Source organism: Trichomycterus rosablanca, chromosome 14 (genome assembly GCF_030014385.1).
Source record: "Trichomycterus rosablanca isolate fTriRos1 chromosome 14, fTriRos1.hap1, whole genome shotgun sequence".
Taxonomy (NCBI): Eukaryota; Metazoa; Chordata; class Actinopteri; order Siluriformes; family Trichomycteridae; genus Trichomycterus; species Trichomycterus rosablanca.
Window position 1 is genome coordinate 36,595,950 of NC_086001.1, and position 22,500 is coordinate 36,618,449.

At 44.8% G+C, this 22,500-nt stretch overlaps 2 protein-coding genes across 9 annotated transcripts in view; one reads left to right on the forward strand and one right to left on the reverse strand.

Moving 5' to 3' along the window:
- fbxo28 (F-box protein 28) overlaps window positions 1–10,811 on the reverse strand; it is a 15,261-nt gene extending 4,450 nt beyond the window's left edge. Inside the window, exons 1-2 of one of the 3 annotated variants that reach the window (XM_063008862.1) lie at window positions 10,729–10,811; window positions 2,251–2,558 (exon numbers count right to left, since the gene is read on the reverse strand). In XM_063008862.1, the coding sequence (XP_062864932.1) occupies window positions 2,251–2,439 (189 nt within the window). In that variant the 5' untranslated portion in view covers window positions 2,440–2,558; window positions 10,729–10,811. Of the gene's footprint in view, window positions 1–2,250; window positions 2,640–10,705 lie in introns of those variants that run through there. The other 2 variants (XM_063008860.1, XM_063008861.1) reach the window with 2 other exon arrangements.
- A 150-nt stretch (window positions 10,812–10,961) lies between these two features.
- On the forward strand, window positions 10,962–21,095 carry phf3 (PHD finger protein 3). 6 transcript variants are annotated; one of them, XM_063008859.1, is made up of 16 exons: window positions 10,962–11,046; window positions 12,424–12,668; window positions 12,747–12,869; window positions 12,963–13,935; window positions 14,038–14,227; window positions 14,318–14,363; window positions 14,457–14,577; window positions 15,151–15,307; window positions 16,664–16,780; window positions 16,859–16,981; window positions 17,067–17,205; window positions 17,289–17,493; window positions 17,583–17,730; window positions 17,803–17,892; window positions 18,007–18,202; window positions 18,795–21,094. In XM_063008859.1, exons 2-16 carry the CDS (start codon window positions 12,431–12,433, stop codon window positions 20,735–20,737), a joined length of 4,809 nt encoding a protein of 1,602 aa, XP_062864929.1. In that variant the 5' UTR covers window positions 10,962–11,046; window positions 12,424–12,430; the 3' UTR covers window positions 20,738–21,094. The 6 variants fall into 6 exon arrangements, with proteins under 6 accessions (XP_062864929.1, XP_062864926.1, XP_062864927.1 ...); XM_063008856.1 differs by having other exon boundaries at window positions 12,963–14,227; window positions 14,315–14,363; XM_063008857.1 differs by having other exon boundaries at window positions 12,963–14,227.
- Window positions 21,096–22,500: the final 1,405 nt, after the last annotated feature.

The window sequence follows — 22,500 nt, forward strand, 5'->3', positions numbered from 1 at the left end:
CTATACTCTTCCATACTATACTGTTCTATACGATACTGTTCTATACTATATTATATTATTCTATACCTACTGTTCTATACTATACTCTTCCATACTATTCCATACTGTACTGATCTATACTATACTTTTCTATACGATACTGTTCTATACTATACTATACTGTAGTATACTTTACTGCTCCATACTATACTGTACTCTTCTATACTATTCCATACTATACTGATCTATACTATACTGTTCTGCACTATACTATTACTGTTCCATACTCTTTCATGCCATACTGTTAAATACTATACTATTCCATACCACATTATATTATTCTATACTGTTCCATACTATAGTATACTTTACTGTTCCATACTATATTCTTCTATACTATTCCATACTGTACTGATCTATGCTATACTTTTCTATACGATACTGTGCTATACTATACTGTAGTATACTTTACTGTTCCATACTATACTCTTCTATACTGTTCCATACTATACTATACTATTCCATACTATGCTGTTCCATACTGTACTGATCTATACTATACTTTCTATACGATGCTGTTGTATACTATACTGTAGTATACTTTTTTTTTTTTTTTTTTTTTTTTATTATTTTTTTTTTTTTATAATTTTAAATGTAGTGTTTTTTAAACATTCTTTTTTTTTTTTTTAATTTTTTTTTTTTTTAATTTAGCGCGTCCAATTTCATCCCATCTATCATCCTCTCATTAGTGCGGATTCCTGCTCCTGATTGGGGCTGAAGAGGCCGTTCCACGCCTCCTCCGAAACGTGCACAGCCAATCGACCGTCTTATCACCCACACTTGACGAGTGTAGCGTGGCAGAGTACTGTGCACGGAGGATCACACACTCCGCCGCACCCCCTCCCGTCTCCATACAGGCGCCACCAACCAGCCAGCAGAGGGCGCAACCGCCCCGTTCCTGAGAGAGCATCCCCTACGGTCTCAAGTCCCGCCCCCCACCCGGACAACAGGCCAATCGTTGTCCATAGCCGCCCAGCCTCGACCGTGAAGGCAGAGCTGGATTCGAAACGACGCTCCTTCGAAATCCAGCCCTGGTTGCAGCGCGTGTCTTTTTACCGCTGCGCCACCTGAGCGGCTACTGTAGTATACTTAACTGCTCCATACTATACTGTACTCTTCTATACTATTCCATACTATACTGATCTATATTATACTGTTCTGCACTATACTATTACTATTCCATACTCTTTCATGCCATACTGTTAAATACTATACTGTTCCATACCACATTATATTATTCTATACTGTTCCATACTATACTATTCTATACTGTTCTATACTATATTATTCTATACTGTTAAATACTATACTGTTCCATACCACATTATATTATTCTATACTGTTCCATACTATACTATTCTATACTGTTCTATACTATATTATTCTATACTGTTAAATACTATACTGTTCCATACCACATTATATTATTCTATACTGTTCCATACTATACTATTCTATACTGTTCTATACTATATTATTCTATACTGTTAAATACTATACTATTCCATACCACATTATATTATTCTATACTGTTCCATACTATACTATTCTATACTGTTCTATACTATATTATTCTATACTGTTAAATACTATACTATTCCATACCACATTATATTATTCTATACTGTTCCATACTATACTATTCTATACTATATTATTCTATACTGTTCCATACTGTACTATACAGCCCCAAACTATAGTATATTTTACTGTTCCATACTACACTATACTGTTCTATACTATACTTTTCTACATGTACTTTTCCATACAATACTGTACTGCTCTGCACTAAACTATTCCATACTATACTGTTCCATATTTTACTATACTATTCCATACTACACTGTTCCTTACTATATGGTTTTATACTATTCCTTACCATGCTGTTCCATACTACACTATACTGTTCTATTCCATATTATACTGTTTCATGCTATACTGTACTGTTCTGCACTATACCACACAGTTACATACTATACTGCACTTTACTACGCTCCAGTAAACTATATTATACCATACTATACTGCCCAGTATACTACACTACACTGTGCCATACTCTGTACTACACTCCTCAGTATATTGTACTACACTCTGTACTATACTCCAGTATAATCTACTCTCCACTCCTCTGTATACTGTACTATACTCTCCACTCCTGGGTGTATGTGGATGCGGTGTGTCCCCGCACTCTTTGTTATTGTGGGCTCTCACCAGTCGCAGCAGGCTGATCTCGTCGTAAGACAGAAGGTTGAGGATGGTCTCGATGGCGACGATAGGAAGCCCCAGCAGCGGGTTGTTCTGGTGCGGATGGTCCGGATCCGGCGACGGTAATCTGGGCGAAACCGAGTCGGAATCTCCGGACCCACCGCCTCCCTCAACTCTCTCCACAACAGCCGCCATCTTGTCTAGCTCAAGACTGGAGGAAATGACGTCTAACGATAAAAACAGACTCGGTTCACAGGAGAGCGTTCGGTTCCACACAGCGGAGTCGACTCAGAACCGATTCCACAGCGCTTTTTCTGTTAATACAGATAAATGTAATTATAGCGGTTTATAATTAAGCACCAGCGTTACAGTAATTAAAAGTCATGTAACATTATTACCTGGTGTGGAGGGAGTTTGATTATTAATAAAAACACCGTTAAAGGATCTATTGTGTAACAATGCTAATGTGCTAATCGTGTATAACTAATGTATTAACTAAACTTTAACATCAGAAACCAACTTATAATCCTTTATCAGTGTAAATAATACTTATAATCCACACAAGAGTTTATTTTACTGTGCAGAATCGACCGTAAAGCTCTGAGTGAATCAAAGAATCGACTTTTTGTTTGAATCTTTTGAACATAATCGATACGCAGGTATACTAAGGCCGCTCGATTCCATTCACTCGGAATCGACTCTGAGTCTAATGCCAAGTGAATCATGGAGTCGACTGTAGAGATGAGAGTGGACTGCAGGAGACAATCAGTGCTGTATATATCTATATATTCTACTAAATTAAACTAACATATATATATATATAATATATAAATATAACTTTGAAAAATGTATTTCATGTGTAAAAAAATAAATAGTTAATAATTGGCGCCCTCTAGTGGACGGTAACGGTTTTAATCTGCTCTATTGTAGACTGAATGAGTGAATGCACTATTATCATTTTACTGTTTTTATTTACATTTTATCCACTGTCCAGACTTTTTTGAAAGAAGTTAAGGTACTAATTTATTACCCAGCAAATGCCAAGTTACTACTGCTGTCTTTGTCGAATGCAAATAAACAAATGCATTAAAAATAAAATCATAAATAAAAAACCTAACATGGCATTTGGTATACTGTTCCATACTTTACTATTCCATATTATACTATACTGTTCCATACTGTACTATTCCATATTATACTGTTCCATACTTTACTATTCCATATTATACTATACTGTTCCATACTGTACTATTCCATATTATACTGTTCCATACTTTACTATTCCATATTATACTATACTGTTCCATACTGTACTATTCCATATTATACTGTTCCATACTTTACTATTCCATATTATACTATACTGTTCCATACTGTACTATTCCATATTATACTGTTCCATACTGTACTATTCCATATTATACTGTTCCATACTTTACTATTCCATATTATACTGTTCCATACTTTACTATTCCATATTATACTGTTCCATACTTTACTATTCCATATTATACTGTTCCATACTTTACTATTCCATATTATACTGTTCCATACTTTACTATTCCATATTATACGGTTCCATACTATTCCATATTATACTATACTGTTCCATACTATTCCATATTATACTATACTGTTCCATACTTTACTGTACTATTCCATATTATACTGTTCCATACTTTACTATTCCATATTATACTGTTCCATACTTTACTATTCCATATTATACTGTTCCATACTTTACTATTCCATATTATACTGTTCCATACTTTACTATTCCATATTATACTGTTCCATACTTTACTATTCCATATTATACGGTTCCATACTTTACTATTCCATATTATACTGTTCCATACTTTACTATTCCATATTATACGGTTCCATACTATTCCATATTATACTATACTGTTCCATACTATTCCATATTATACTATACTGTTCCATACTTTACTGTACTATTCCATATTATACTGTTCCATACTATTCCATATTATACTGTTCCATACTATTCCATATTATACTATACTGTTCCATACTTTACTGTACTATTCCATATTATACTGTTCCATACTATTCCATATTATACTGTTCCATACTATTCCATATTATACTATACTGTTCCATACTATTCCATATTATACTATACTGTTCCATACTTTACTGTACTATTCCATATTATACTGTTCCATACTATTCCATATTATACTATACTGTTCCATACTATTCCATATTATACTATACTGTTCCATACTATTCCATATTATACTATACTGTTCCATACTTTACTGTACTATTCCATATTATACTGTTCCATACTATTCCATATTATACTATACTGTTCCATACTATACTGTTCCATACTATACTATTCCATATTATACTATACTGTTCCATACTATACTGTTCCATACTGTACTATTCCATATTATACTGTTCCATACTTTACTATTCCATATTATACTGTTCCATACTTTACTATTCCATATTATACGGTTCCATACTTTACTATTCCATATTATACGGTTCCATACTATTCCATATTATACTATACTGTTCCATACTATTCCATATTATACTGTTCCATACTTTACTATTCCATATTATACTATACTGTTCCATACTGTACTATTCCATATTATACTGTTCCATACTTTACTATTCCATATTATACTATACTGTTCCATACTGTACTATTCCATATTATACTGTTCCATACTGTACTATTCCATATTATACTGTTCCATACTTTACTATTCCATATTATACTATACTGTTCCATACTGTACTATTCCATATTATACTGTTCCATACTTTACTATTCCATATTATACTATACTGTTCCATACTGTACTATTCCATATTATACTGTTCCATACTTTACTATTCCATATTATACTATACTGTTCCATACTGTACTATTCCATATTATACTGTTCCATACTGTACTATTCCATATTATACTGTTCCATACTTTACTATTCCATATTATACTGTTCCATACTTTACTATTCCATATTATACTGTTCCATACTTTACTATTCCATATTATACTGTTCCATACTTTACTATTCCATATTATACTGTTCCATACTTTACTATTCCATATTATACGGTTCCATACTATTCCATATTATACTATACTGTTCCATACTATTCCATATTATACTATACTGTTCCATACTTTACTGTACTATTCCATATTATACTGTTCCATACTTTACTATTCCATATTATACTGTTCCATACTTTACTATTCCATATTATACTGTTCCATACTTTACTATTCCATATTATACTGTTCCATACTTTACTATTCCATATTATACTGTTCCATACTTTACTATTCCATATTATACTGTTCCATACTTTACTATTCCATATTATACGGTTCCATACTTTACTATTCCATATTATACTGTTCCATACTTTACTATTCCATATTATACGGTTCCATACTATTCCATATTATACTATACTGTTCCATACTATTCCATATTATACTATACTGTTCCATACTTTACTGTACTATTCCATATTATACTGTTCCATACTATTCCATATTATACTGTTCCATACTATTCCATATTATACTATACTGTTCCATACTTTACTGTACTATTCCATATTATACTGTTCCATACTATTCCATATTATACTGTTCCATACTATTCCATATTATACTATACTGTTCCATACTATTCCATATTATACTATACTGTTCCATACTTTACTGTACTATTCCATATTATACTGTTCCATACTATTCCATATTATACTATACTGTTCCATACTATTCCATATTATACTATACTGTTCCATACTATTCCATATTATACTATACTGTTCCATACTTTACTGTACTATTCCATATTATACTGTTCCATACTATTCCATATTATACTATACTGTTCCATACTATACTGTTCCATACTATACTATTCCATATTATACTATACTGTTCCATACTATACTGTTCCATACTGTACTATTCCATATTATACTGTTCCATACTGTACTATTCCATATTATACGGTTCCATACTTTACTATTCCATATTATACTGTTCCATACTTTACTATTCCATATTATACGGTTCCATACTATTCCATATTATACTATACTGTTCCATACTATTCCATATTATACTGTTCCATACTTTACTATTCCATATTATACTATACTGTTCCATACTGTACTATTCCATATTATACTGTTCCATACTGTACTATTCCATATTATACTGTTCCATACTTTACTATTCCATATTATACTGTTCCATACTTTACTATTCCATATTATACTGTTCCATACTTTACTATTCCATATTATACTGTTCCATACTTTACTATTCCATATTATACTGTTCCATACTTTACTATTCCATATTATACTGTTCCATACTTTACTATTCCATATTATACTGTTCCATACTTTACTATTCCATATTATACTGTTCCATACTTTACTATTCCATATTATACTGTTCCATACTTTACTATTCCATATTATACTGTTCCATACTTTACTATTCCATATTATACGGTTCCATACTATTCCATATTATACTATACTGTTCCATACTATTCCATATTATACTATACTGTTCCATACTTTACTGTACTATTCCATATTATACTGTTCCATACTTTACTATTCCATATTATACTGTTCCATACTTTACTATTCCATATTATACTGTTCCATACTTTACTATTCCATATTATACTGTTCCATACTTTACCATTCCATATTATACTGTTCCATACTTTACTATTCCATATTATACTGTTCCATACTTTACTATTCCATATTATACTGTTCCATACTTTACTATTCCATATTATACTGTTCCATACTTTACTATTCCATATTATACTGTTCCATACTTTACTATTCCATATTATACTGTTCCATACTTTACTATTCCATATTATACGGTTCCATACTTTACTATTCCATATTATACTGTTCCATACTTTACTATTCCATATTATACGGTTCCATACTATTCCATATTATACTATACTGTTCCATACTATTCCATATTATACTATACTGTTCCATACTTTACTGTACTATTCCATATTATACTGTTCCATACTATTCCATATTATACTGTTCCATACTATTCCATATTATACTATACTGTTCCATACTTTACTGTACTATTCCATATTATACTGTTCCATACTATTCCATATTATACTGTTCCATACTATTCCATATTATACTATACTGTTCCATACTATTCCATATTATACTATACTGTTCCATACTTTACTGTACTATTCCATATTATACTGTTCCATACTATTCCATATTATACTATACTGTTCCATACTATTCCATATTATACTATACTGTTCCATACTATTCCATATTATACTATACTGTTCCATACTTTACTGTACTATTCCATATTATACTGTTCCATACTATTCCATATTATACTATACTGTTCCATACTATACTGTTCCATACTATACTATTCCATATTATACTATACTGTTCCATACTATACTGTTCCATACTGTACTATTCCATATTATACTGTTCCATACTTTACTATTCCATATTATACTGTTCCATACTTTACTATTCCATATTATACTGTTCCATACTTTACTATTCCATATTATACGGTTCCATACTTTACTATTCCATATTATACTGTTCCATACTTTACTATTCCATATTATACGGTTCCATACTATTCCATATTATACTATACTGTTCCATACTATTCCATATTATACTATACTGTTCCATACTTTACTGTACTATTCCATATTATACTGTTCCATACTATTCCATATTATACTGTTCCATACTATTCCATATTATACTATACTGTTCCATACTTTACTGTACTATTCCATATTATACTGTTCCATACTATTCCATATTATACTGTTCCATACTATTCCATATTATACTATACTGTTCCATACTATTCCATATTATACTATACTGTTCCATACTTTACTGTACTATTCCATATTATACTGTTCCATACTATTCCATATTATACTATACTGTTCCATACTATTCCATATTATACTATACTGTTCCATACTATTCCATATTATACTATACTGTTCCATACTATTCCATATTATACTATACTGTTCCATACTTTACTGTACTATTCCATATTATACTGTTCCATACTATTCCATATTATACTATACTGTTCCATACTATACTGTTCCATACTATACTATTCCATATTATACTATACTGTTCCATACTATACTGTTCCATACTGTACTATTCCATATTATACTGTTCCATACTATTCCATATTATACTGTTCCATACTATTCCATATTATACTATACTGTTCCATACTATACTGTTCCATACTATTCCATATTATACTATACTGTTCCATACTTTACTGTACTATTCCATATTATACTGTTCCATACTATTCCATATTATACTATACTGTTCCATACTATACTGTTCCATACTATACTATTCCATATTATACTATACTGTTCCATACTTTACTGTACTATTCCATATTATACTGTTCCATATTATACTATACTGTTCCATACTATACTGTTCCATACTATACTATTCCATATTATACTATACTGTTCCATACTATACTGTTCCATATTATACTATACTGTTCCATACTATACTGTACTATTCCATATTATACTGTTCCATACTATTCCATATTATACTATACTGTCCCATACTTTACTGTACTATTCCATATTATACTGTTCCATATTATACTATACTGTTCCATACTATACTGTTCCATACTATACTATTCCATATTATACTATACTGTTCCATACTATACTGTTCCATATTATACTATACTGTTCCATACTTTACTGTACTATTCCATATTATACTGTTCCATACTATTCCATATTATACTGTTCCATACTATTCCATATTATACTATACTGTTCCATACTTTACTGTACTATTCCATATTATACTGTTCCATATTATACTATACTGTTCCATACTATACTGTTCCCATACTATACTATTCCATATTATACTATACTGTTCCATACTTTACTGTACTATTCCATATTATACTGTTCCATATTATACTATACTGTTCCATACTATACTGTTCCATACTATACTATTCCATATTATACTATACTGTTCCATACTTTACTGTACTATTCCATATTATACTGTTCCATATTATACTATACTGTTCCATACTATACTGTTCCATACTATACTATTCCATATTATACTATACTGTTCCATACTATACTGTTCCATATTATACTATACTGTTCCATACTATACTGTACTATTCCATATTATACTGTTCCATACTATTCCATATTATACTATACTGTCCCATACTTTACTGTACTATTCCATATTATACTGTTCCATATTATACTATACTGTTCCATACTATACTGTTCCATACTATACTATTCCATATTATACTATACTGTTCCATACTATACTGTTCCATATTATACTATACTGTTCCATACTTTACTGTACTATTCCATATTATACTGTTCCATACTATTCCATATTATACTGTTCCATACTATTCCATATTATACTATACTGTTCCATACTATACTGTTCCATACTATTCCATATTATACTATACTGTTCCATACTTTACTGTACTATTCCATATTATACTGTTCCATACTATTCCATATTATACTATACTGTTCCATACTATACTGTTCCATACTATACTATTCCATATTATACTATACTGTTCCATACTTTACTGTACTATTCCATATTATACTGTTCCATATTATACTATACTGTTCCATACTATACTGTTCCATACTATACTATTCCATATTATACTATACTGTTCCATACTATACTGTTCCATATTATACTATACTGTTCCATACTATACTGTACTATTCCATATTATACTGTTCCATACTATTCCATATTATACTATACTGTCCCATACTTTACTGTACTATTCCATATTATACTGTTCCATACTATTCCATATTATACCATACTGTTCCATACTATATCACACAGTTCCATACTATACTATTCTATATTACACTTCCATACTATTCCATAATATACTATACTGTACTATACCATACTGTTCCATACTATACTGTACTATTATATATTATACTGTCCCATAACATACTGTACTGTTCCATACTATAGCGTACTATACTGTTCTGCTCCATACTATACAGTTCTGCACTACACTGTACTGTCCCATACCATACTGTACTATTCCATATTATACTATACTATTCCACACAGTTCCATACTATACTACATTCCTCAGTATATTCTGTACTATACTCCAGTATAATCTATACTACAGTACACTCCTCAGCATATTCTACTATAACTACAACTATACTGTACATTAAAACACTTTGATGCCTCATTGGCTATAAGCGGTTGATTAAAATGCTTTATGTTTTTATTTGCATTTCACCTTTTTTTTTTTATTTAAATTACCCAGCAAATGCCAGTTTCCTGCTGTTATATTTGTCTTGAAATGTCCCAAATGCACGACAGTAGAAGCTGGTGTTGTTGTGGTCTGCAGCCCGGTAGTCCTCCATGCGTTCTCTAACCCAAACAGCGCCTCTCCCGCCCTCTAGCGGCCACGGTGCGCATCACAGCCGCGGTGCTGCGGAGCCGTGCTGAGGGAAGTGCGGCGTGATTACTGCTCGCTCCTGGCTGAGGGGATGTAGATGGGATTAGAGACGGGACTGCGGGGAGCTGCTACACTATTCACACAACTTCCGAACGATGCTCTGGATCCTCGGCTGTAAGGTGAAGCTTGATGTTTGTCGGGTCTAAGTTCAGTTTGCTGGGAGGCGAGGTGGGCGTTCACGATACGATAACACACACACACACACACACACACACACACGCGGCCTGCAGCCCACACCGAGCTCACTACACCCGCTCCGGTGAACCCGGGACCGCCGAGGCCGCCGATCCGCACCGTGAGTCCGTGTTTACCTGCGTTAGGTTTACCTGCGTGAACGCGGCTCGGATCAATGACCGCTGGAGTCTACTTATTATGATCCGGGGCCTGCTCCGAGGCTGTGTTCCAAATCTCCCCCATGCGCACTTCAAGCGTCCTAAACAAGGGCACAACTTGAGCTGTGTCTGTACACACTATCTAGTGATGCGGGACGCGATTTGGAACACAGCCGAATAACCGTCGCTAACGCTATGTAGCCGCATGCTAACGCGCTTTGCTCTTGTTTAACTTTTAACAGCTTCGGAATTGTTCTAAAGTGTATTTATTTCTCATTTAGGGTTATAATCTGTTCTAAATTAAGCAATTCGCTAGCTAAACCACATTATAGTACGTTATAATATACTATAAAATACAGCAGGCCTGCGTTAGTATATCATGCTGCTAGGTTGTGTTGTTTTCCCACCGCGGTTGTGCATAATCCTCCCCCTGCTCCGTGATTGGCTACTGCGTCTGAGCTCTAACACCATTGCTGTTCTGTCGTGTCAATCATGTATCACAGCCAATCACAGCACAGTGGGCGGGATTTTGTCGGAAAACGGCTGGGAGAAAACAGTCCTCAGAAAGGAGAACTCGCGATAGCGGGTTCAATTCGAATTAAAATACAAAATAAATGAATAATACTTATTAGAAATATTTATTTATTTGATTTTGCGCGTGTGTGGAGATTTATTTGCTTAATTAGGGATTCATAAGGGTTGAAAAAGCAGCAGGAACCCGCAATATGGAGGAACTGGGAGTCTTAGATACTGTAAACACAGATGATTTTGGCTGGTCAGTCCGGTTACAGGACGTTTAAAACAATAATTCTGTTTAAATTCGTCGATAAATGTGCTATTTAATTCATATTTATACACAGTTCATGAGCTAAAACATCAGGACCTTGTGTTAGACCTTGGGCTGCTGGTTGAAGCAAAGATCTGAGGGACTTTGACCAGGACCAGGCTGATATGGCCGGACGACCGGGTTGACCGTAGTATCTTCGAAGCGACTTAAGTGATCCGAGCAGTTACGCGCCGCTAATCCGCCACCGGAACCGCAATACTGCTCACAAACGACAGCATGGCGGACTCCCTGGCTAAATAGCCGCTAGTTTCATTGTGCGTACCGCTACGTTCCCCTGGGTACCTAGGTGATAACGTTTCCGTCCTCCGTCTCCGTAGAGCACCCATGGATATCGTCGGCACGTTTAACCACTTGATCCCCAGCGACCAGCTGGAGGACTCGCTGCTCCTGGGCCAGAACCTGGAATGCGAGGCGGGCGAGGAGTTCGCCTCGGGCCGCGGCCCGGCCGAGGACTCGTTCAAGAACATGCTCAGCGACAAGGACCCCATGTTCGGCTCGGCGTGCGGCGCGCAGTACCTCCTGGAGCACGAGGACCAGAACTTCCAGCTCGCCGGATCGCTAGGTGAGGAGGAGCGCCGGGAGCCGGAGAGTCCGGGAAGCTCCGATCAGACCCGTTTATTAATTTATTTATTCATTACAGTATCGGAACATGACGTGAACGACGCAGGATTCGCCCGGATGGGCGCAGACGGGGACGAGGCGCGATCCAAGCTCCTCCGGGGAAGGAGGAAATCCGGCGGGCCGTTCCAGCGCAGACAGACCGGTACGTAGAGTCGAGTCTTTCCGAAATACTATATGATACGATACGATAACGCCGTTGAATCGGAGCGTGAGCGTATGTCGTGAACCTTTCCAGCGTCCAGAGGTCGAGCCAGAGGTGGACGGCGCGTCGGCCCTTTCAGAGGAGCCTCCGCCGGACGCAAACCGGCGGAGGAGGAACGCGAGTCGGGAAGTCGGGAGGCCTCGACGAGCCGCCGCTTCGACGCCCGCGAGGTCGAGGCGTCCATGAACCCCGTGGTGGTGCTGCGGCGCCTGACGGTCACCGTCGGCGGCTTCAGGATCGAGCTGCTCCCGGGGCCGTGTCACTCCTCCGCGGGGACCTTCGACGCCGAAGCGCTCCGATCCCCGAGCCTCCACCAGGACGATCCCGCGACCGCCGACAGCAACGGTCTCGAGCGGGAGGTCGAGCGTCCGGCTCCTCCGGGTGAAGAGCTTAGCGGCGTTCCCGGCGCGCCCATGGATTTCGGACCGTGCGTCAATCCTAACGACGTGCAGCACACCAACGGCGCGGACTCCGAACCCGGCAAGCAGGGCGCCCCCAAACCGCAGGAGAAGACACCCAGACTAGAAAAACACGCCGCGAAGAAGCCCAAACCGGCCACGCCTGCTCCTCAGGCGCCATCCGTAACCAAAAGCAACCCAGATTTGGCGCAAAAAGGCTCCAAGCTTCTAAAAGCGCCCGATAAGAAGCTCCCGAAAGCTGCGCCGGAACACCGAGAGCACGCCAAAGCGGGCTCGAAGATCCCGGAGTCGCCGGCGAAGCCCAGAAAGCCGTCCTCGGATTCGGGACAGTCCGACAAGTCCCCCCAGTTACAGAAGAGACCGCAGAGTCACCCGGAGGACGAGCAGGACAGGGGGAGAACCAAGAAACCCGAGAAGATCGCGCAGAGGCTGAGGAGTCGCAGCGGCCGGAGCGTTTCCGTCGACGAGCCCGAGCTGTTCGTCCCCGATAACGCCCCCGCACCCAAGAAGGACGCCGATCCGGCCCACGAGGCCGTCTGGGATTCGACCAAACAGTGCGGACTGTGCGAGAAACCCCACAGCAACAGGTACGCCCGGTTACTCGTTGACTCCTCGTGTTCTTTCAAGGGGGTCGCCGGTGCCGAAACCACAGCGCGCGCGTGTGTGTGTGTGTGTGTGTGCACTCCCAGGTTCATGGTGGGCTGCGGGCGCTGCGACGACTGGTTCCACGGCGACTGCGTGGGCCTGGACCTGGCCAAGGTCCAGCAGATGGAGAAGGACGACCAGGAGTACGTCTGCCTCAAGTGCTGCGCCCACGAGGACAGGAGGCACCGGGACGAACCGGGCGCGACGGCCGGCGGGATCCGGACCTCTCGGAAGGTGAGCGGGTCTCGCGGCGACCCCGCCGTCACGCTTCACACGGTACATCTCGAACCGCCGCTAATCGGTTGTTCTCTGGATTCGAAGCAGGACTCGGAGGAGAGAAGGGCTTCCACGGACTCGGCGGCGAAACCCGGTGAGCATCACGACCCCCAAGAATTGTATTTATTCCTCCGAGGGAAATAGGTCCGTCAGTACCGGGTGTGTCTGTTTGTTTACTTTCGAACAGGCTCGAGTGCCAAGAACGACCCGAGGTCGGCTAAAAGCTCGCTCCCGAGCTCCAAGAAACCGTCCACGGGACAGATCCGGAGGAGCGTCCGCGACTCGCTGGAGGAGATCCTCCTGAAGAGGTGAGGAGCGTCTGCAGAGCATTGGTTTGTGTTCCTACAGAGAGACGTATAGCGTACGGAGAGCCAGGGAGGCTAGGGACTCTCGACCCCACGTCGAAATAGACGTGTTTATTGTGACGAATTGAACGTTCGCCACCTACAGTCCACGATATTATCGAAAGATCCAAAGAATCCGGACCTGCGAAGGAAACTCAAGTCCGTAGAATCCTTGCTTAAGCAAATTTAGGGGAATAAGAGGGTGGGGTCAGTGGGAGTGCCGAAGATCGGCAAAAAGCTCCCTCCCGAGCTCCAAGAAACCGTCCACGGAGACGTCGTCCAGGGAAGGCTAGGGACTCTCTCCCCCTCGAACCCACGTCGAAAAAGACGTGTCGGTTGTGATTCTGTCACGTTAATCAACAAACTATTGTGAGGAATTGAACGTCCGCCGTCTACAGTCCACGATATTGTCGAAAGATCCAAAGAATTCGGATCTGCACAGGAGACTTAAGTCGTCGGACGTGATGCACACACCTGGAACGGCTCCGAAACGTCGAACGATGTTTTTCTTTCTCTGTGTTTGTGTGTGAACCCAAGGCTGAAGGAGTCGGACCTGAAGGTCTCCAAGGAGAAGCCGGCCGAGCTGGCCAAGGCCACCGAGAAGGAGCTCTACGCCCTCTTCCAGGGCGTCGACGGCAAGTACAAGAGCAAGTACCGCAGCCTGACGTTCAACCTGAAGGACGCCAAGAACAACGTAAGAGCCTTTTATTGTGCTGGGGGGGGGGGGGTGTAAGATGGAGCAGTACCTGGATTGGGGGGTGGGGGGGGGGGGGTTAGGAAGGAGGACTACCTGGATTGGGGGGTGGGGGTGGGGAGTTTAGGATGGAGCAGTACCTGGATTGGGGGGTGGGGGGGGAAGTTAGGAGGGAGGACTATCTGGATTGGGGGGGTTTAGGAGGGAGGACTACCTGGATTGGGGGGGGGGGGGTTAGGAAAGAGGACTACCTGAATGGGGGGGGGGGTTAGGAGCGAGGACTATCTGAATTGGGGGGGGTTAGGAAGGAGGACTACCTGAATGGGGGGGGGGGGGGTTAGGAGGGAGGACTACCTGAATTGGGGGGGGAGTTAGGAGGGAGGACTACCTGAATGGGGGGGAGGTTAGGAGGGAGGACTACCTGGATTGGGGGGGGGGGGTTAGGAGGGAGGACCACCTGGATTGGGGGGGATTTAGGAAGGAGGATTTCCTGGATTGGGGGGGGGCGGGTTTAGGAGGGAGGACTACTTGGATTGGGGGCGGGGTTTAGGAAGGAGGACTACCTGGATTGGGGGGGGGGGTTAGGAGGGAGGACCACCAGAATTGGGGGGGGAGTTAGGAGGGAGGACTACCTGGATTGGGGGGGGGGGGTTAGGAGGGAGGACCACCTGGATTGGGGGGGGTTTAGGAAGGAGGATTTCCTGGATTGGGGGGGGGGGGTTTAGGAAGGAGGACTACCTGGATTGGGGGGGGGGGTTAGGAGGGAGGACCACCTGGATTGGGGGGGGTTTAGGAAGGAGGATTTCCTGGATTGGGGGGGGGGGGGGGGGGTTTAGGAGGGAGGACTACTTGGATTGGGGGGGGGGTTTAGGAAGGAGGACTACCTGGATTGGGGGGGGGGGGTTAGGAGGGAGGACCACCTGGATTGGGGGGGGTTTAGGAAGGAGGATTTCCTGGATTGGGGGGGGGGGGGTTTAGGAGGGAGGACTACTTGGATTGGGGGGGGGGGGGTTTAGGAAGGAGGACTACCTGGATTGGGGGCGGGAGGGGTTGGATGTCGGACGGGGTTCCTTAGAAGTGCTGCAGATACGACCTCTGCTGGCGGGACGGGGGATAACCCATATGACTTTGCCTGGTGCAGGTGAAAAGAAGCGGTCCGTACTGCACCAAGTCAGAGAGGTCGTGTCTTAGATACGCAGATCGGGAATTAGATACGACCAAATTTAGGGGAGTAGGAGGGTCTAAAGGTAGATATGACTAAGGGACAGGAGGAGAAATTTCCCACCACTCCATATATGGGCATATACAGTATATGATGACTTGCATGCAGTCACCTACGCATTCACGTCCACGCAGGTGCTGTTCAAGCGCGTCCTGAGGGGCGAGGTCCACCCCCGAGATCTGGTCCGTATGAGCGCCGAAGAGCTGGCCTCCAAGGAGCTGGCGGCGTGGCGGCAAAGAGAGAACCGGCACGTAAGTACCCCGCACCGACACGTGCCCCACGGCGTCCCGCGTGGACCGCGCCCGTGACCGCCTCGTTTCCGCCCGCAGACGATCGAGATGATCGAGAAGGAGCAGCGCGAGGTGGAGCGACGCCCCGTCACCAAGATCACGCACAAGGGCGAGATCGAGATCGAGAACCCGGAGGAGGCGAGGCCGATCCCCGAAGTCACGGTGGGTACCCGGGTACGCCGGCGCGTGGTCCGAAGCGCGGGCGGGCGAACGAACGCGACCCTGATGTGCTCTGTTCTCCACGCAGACGGAGCCGGTCCCGAAGGTCGCCGAGGCGGCCGAGGAGAGAGCCCCGGAGTCGGAGCCGGAGAGTCCGAGCAAGGTGAAGGACACGACCGGCCTGCACAAGTCTCACCTGTTCGACCTTCACTGCAAGATCTGCACAGGTAACCAAGGTCACGACTTCGAACCGTCGATCTTCAACAATCGATGGTCCTTCCTTGAATACGTAACCTTCCTTCGTCTGAAGGTCGAATGGCACCGCCGGTTGAAGAGGCGTCCACTAAGGTAGTGAAGGTGGCCACGACGGTCATAAGGAGGCAGTCCGCGGCGACGGACGGAGACCAAGCGGCGACGCCCAAATCCCCTCCCGCGACTCCGTCTGCGCCGGTGGACGACCTGTCCCTGAGGGCCATGGAAGAAGGACTTCTGAACTTCCCAGCCTATGAGTCAAGGTACACTCGACTCGACTCCTTACCTCGCTTCCTGTTGTAGGATAGAAAGGGAATGGGTTCGGCGCCCTAATCGTGCCCTGTGTCCTCAGGTTGGAGAGCGTGAGCGCTAAAGAAGACACGGCGGCCTTCCTCGCTAATTTAGACCCCTCCTGGAGCGGTCACGTAGACATGCCGGCGGTGGCCCGCTTCCAAACCAGAGCGTACCCGGTGTCCGGGACTATGGACCACCTTTGCGAGGTAAGTGTCGCCATCCTACATCCTAAGATTCGAATAATTTCCGCCCCGTTTAATACCTCGCGCCTGTTCCAGGACCTGCCGGAGACCGCCCAGGTGGGCGGGAGGATCTCCCCCCAGACCGTCTGGGACTACGTGGAGAAAATCCGCGCCTCCGGAACGAAGGTACGTCCCCCGATCGCCGCCGAGAGTCCCGTCTCCCTTACTCCCTTACTCCCTTACTCCCTTACATGACCTGACCGGTCCGCTGACCGCCCGTTGTCCTCCTCGTCTCCGCAGGAGATCTGCGTCATCCGCTTCGCCCCGGACACGGAGGAGGACGAGATCTCGTACACCCTGCTGTACGCCTACTTCAGCAGCCGCAGGCGGTACGGCGTGGTCGCCAACAACCGCAGGCAGGTCAAGGACATGTACCTCATCCCTCTGGGGTCCACCGAGAAGATCCCGCACCAGATCGTACCGTTCGACGGACCGGGTAAGGCTCGGGTGGCGCGGCGGCGGTATCGGCTGTGTTCGAGGGAGGGAGGGTCTGCGTGGGAACCCAATCCTGCTGGCTCGGGAATTGGATATGACTAGATCGGGAGGGCTTTTGTTTGGAGGGTGCAGGTGAAAAGAAGCGGTCGCTATTGCACCGAGTCAGAGAGGGCGTGTCTTCGATATGCAGCCGAATGCGATCGGGAAGTTGGGTACGACCAAATTTGGAGGGAGGGAGGGAGGGAGGGAGGGAGGGGACTGGATGGCATCAGTGGGGACGCCGAAGAGCGCCAATAAGGGGTGTAGGTTTGGTGTACGACCTTCGGTAGCACGATCGAACCCGGGTCTAAATCGGGTCTAAGGTGGATATGTCTAAGGGGACAGGAGGAGAAATTTCCCGCCACTCCATATATAGGCGTATATGTTAGCAGCAAATTAGGAGCCTACGAGGTGTAGGGCGCCAGTCAGGTGACTTGATGATCGGACGAATTGGCGGTGAATCTAACTGGACGTATGGCGGAACACCCTCCGACATCATCATGCGTCAGCCAATCGGAATCAAGTCTAATCTAGACGATATATTTCCTGTCTAGGTCTCGAGAGCAACCGTCCGAACCTCCTCCTGGGTCTGATCATCCGCCAGCGCCCCAAACGAGACTACGGCGCCCTCCTACCGAGCGTCGCCACCGAACCCCCGAGTTTCCTGATCGAGAGCAGACCTCCGACAGACCCCGCCCCCATACCCCCGGTGTCCCGGGACGATAAGAAAGACCCCGTCGGCGCCCGGGCGGCGAAGGTGCCCGACGCGAGCCCCGCCAAACCCGCGGCCAACGAGCCTCCGCCGGAGACGGACGCGGAGAAGAACGTCTCGCTGCGCTTCCTGCCCGGGGTCCTGACGCAGCCGGCGTCCGCGGGCGACGGGGCGAAGGGCGCGACTTCGACCGCCGACTGCGCCGCCCCCAAGACGCCCACCACCCCCAGACTCGGCGCTTTCATCATCAGGAAGAAGGAGCACAGAGGCGTCAGGACGGAGTCGGAGGAGAGGCGGGGCGAGGGCGAGACTCCGCGGGGGGTGGTCTTCTCTCTGAAGGACAAACCAGGAGACGTTTCCACGGAAGCCTTCCTCTCCAGCCTGTCGGCCAATCGGACAAGCGACCCGGGAACTACGAGCGACTCTGCCGCACGGTCCGATCAAGGAACCCACCTGATCGCCGATCAAGGCGGCAAGGAGGCAGCGCCAGGTTCAGACGCCGCATCCGTGACCGATGCCAAAGAGCCGGACACGGCGCCACCTTCGGAGGACCAATCTTCAGCCACCCATCCCACAGCTTCTGGAGTGGCATCGAGCAGCCAGTCTGCAGCCCCAGAAGAAGCATCAGCTGACCAGTTTGCAGCCTCGGAGACGATGCCAACCAGCGAATCTTCTGTCTCTGAGTGGACATCAAACATCCAGTTGGCAGCTTCTGAGGCAACGTCAGCCAGAGGGTCTTCAGCGTCCGAGTGGACAGCCACCCAGTTGGCAACCTCAGAGGCAACCTCAGAGGCAACTCTAAAGGCAACGTCAATCACCCAGTTGGCATCTCCAAAGGCAACTCGAGAAGCAACCCCATTGGCAACTCAAGAAGCAACGTCAGCCACCCAGTTGGCATCTCCAGAGGCAACTCTAAAGGCAACGTCAACCTCCCAGTTGGCATCTCCAGAGGCAACTCTAAAGGCAACGTCAACCTCCCCATTGGCAACTCCAGAGGCAACTTTAAAGGCAACGTCAACCTCCCAGTTGGCATCTCCAGAGGCAACTCTAAAGGCATCGTCAACCACCCCATTGGCAACTCCAGAGGCAACTCCAGAGTTCAAAGCCATTGAAGATATCCAGAACATCACCACTATTTCCTCCTTGCAGCAGTCAAGGCCACGCCTTCTGTGCCCCAAGACTTACAACACAGCAAGTCACGGTCCTCCACCGTCCGTCTTTCCTCCCTATCTCCACCCCGGACCGATACCCACGTACCCGCACCAGCCTAACCCGGTCCCATTCATGCCCCTGCATCAGCAGGCTCCCTTGTCTCCGTTCGGCTACCTACCCGGTCCGCCTCCTCCTCCCATCATGTTCCCTCAAAGCAATCCCCAGATCCGGATGCACGGCCCGCCCTGGGTCCCGCCGGTGCCCCCTCGGGCTTGCTTCCCGCAGCCCGTCCCCGAGGCGCCCCCGCCCCCACCGCCCTACGGTGCCTCGAGGTTCCCGGATTCCGGCGCAAAGTCCTACAAGAAGGAAGAGCGAGAGCACTACGGGAGGCACCGGCACAAGAGCCACCACCACCACGAGCGAGACCGGCACAAGGCCCGGAGCAGGAGCCGGAGCAGGAGCCGCAGCAGGAGTCAGAGCAGGAACAGGCACAAAAGCAAACACGACAGAGAAGAGAGGCACGGCGAGAAGAAGAAGGAGCGACACCACAGCAGCCATTACAAGGAACGGGAGCGGGACAGGAGCCGGGACAGGGACAAGCACCGGAGAGACTCCAGAGACGGACACTCCTGATCTCCGCCTCCGTTCGGCCCTCGTTTTATAGACTGAGTGGAACTTTTAGTAGCTTTTAGTTCCTTTCGCTTCCCGTTTGGTTTTTAATCAGTTTGCGATTTGACAGCAGGTCCCGGAAGGTCAAAAAAAATCTGAGTTTCTTAATAAAAAAAATAAAATAAAAAAAAAGAACATATTTTGTATTTCCGTTGATTGAGAATAAAATCGTCTGTACATTTTGCTTCCTTTGATCTTAGAGATAAGACATGTGTACAGTTCATAAGATCTTTTTATTGTTGATTGAGAAACTAATACTAATAAAATAAACCTTTTATTAATAAACGTTTCGGAGCGTTATTACAGACGACGGACACGATAACCACCAGGGGGCGCTCGGGAGACACAGGTAAACCACATGGTCCAGTTACCGGAGAGATCCTGGGTCGAGTCTGGGCTGTGTGTCTGACGGGGGCCATTGGGAGGTGGCTGTCGGTGCGCTCTCTGGACCCTCCGGCGACGCCCAAATACGGGAGCGGCTCAATTCCCGACCTGATCTGGTCAAGGGGTACGAGTCCGATTCCCGTACACGGACGCAAGCTCACGCCTGGGTGTCCAAATGCTTTCGACATACTTTCACATTTATGTTACCTTTGCAGAATGTGTGGTGGGGCTTGACCTGGCAACCTTCTGATTGCTAAGTCTTAACCTTAACCACTGAGCATAGAAGGTTATTTGAACGTGAGGGTCTCCGGACCTTATGGAATCTGTGAGTCTTGGTCGCCCAACAACCTGTCGGCGGTCGTAACCCCAAGTTCGCCGGGTCCTCCATCAGGTAGACGTCAGCGGGAGAGACAGAAGTAAATCACATAAGCCGGTTACCAAGGGCCTCGCTCAGGGGCCCGACAGTGACAACATGGTGGTGGGGCTTGACCCGGCAACCTTCTGATTACTAATCAAGTACCTTAAACTCTGGGCTACCGCTTTGCTTTGGTCATATAGAGTATGCGCAGTCCTCAAGACCCCTGAAGGTCTCCGGAAGGTCCGGAGGCCTGACAGTGGCAACTTGGTGGTGGGTCTTGACCCAGGAACCTTCTGATTACTAGTCCGCTAAGCTATCGCTTCCTTTTGGCCATATAGTGTATGTGCAACTTATAGAAAGGTATTTAAACATATAGTCCTCAAGACCCCTGAAGGTCTCCGGAAGGTCCCCTGTGGTATCCAGTACCGGTTACCCTGAGAGAGGCCCGACTGTGGCAACTTGGTGGTGGGGCTTGACCCGGCAACCTTCTGATTACTAATCCAGTACCTTAAACGTCCCTTTGGTCATATAGAGTATGCGCTGTCTTCAAGACTCCTGAAGGTCTCCGGAAGGTCCCCTGTGGTTTCCAGTACTGGAGACCCTCTGGAATCAGTGAGTCTTGGCCGCCCAACAACCTGTCGGCAGTCGTGGCTCGTTCGTCCCCCGTCGTACCGCTCTGGTCACTAAGATACTTCAACCACAAGTCCGCCAGGTCCTCCATCAGGTAGACGCCCCGTACCGCTAAACCTCATCCTGGAAAACGTTTAAGCCCTCAGCAGTCCGTAGGAGCTGCATCATGTCCGTGTCCCGATCCAAAAGGACGTCTTTGATGCGTCCCTTGAACCCTGTGGCGAAGAGACCGGACGTAACCGAGGCCACGTCTCTGCCCGGCTCGAACCCCCCGAAATAGATCACGCCTCCGTAATTGACGGCGACGTACCGCTCGAACGGGTCGACGTCTCGGAAAGCCACGACGGTTCCGTCG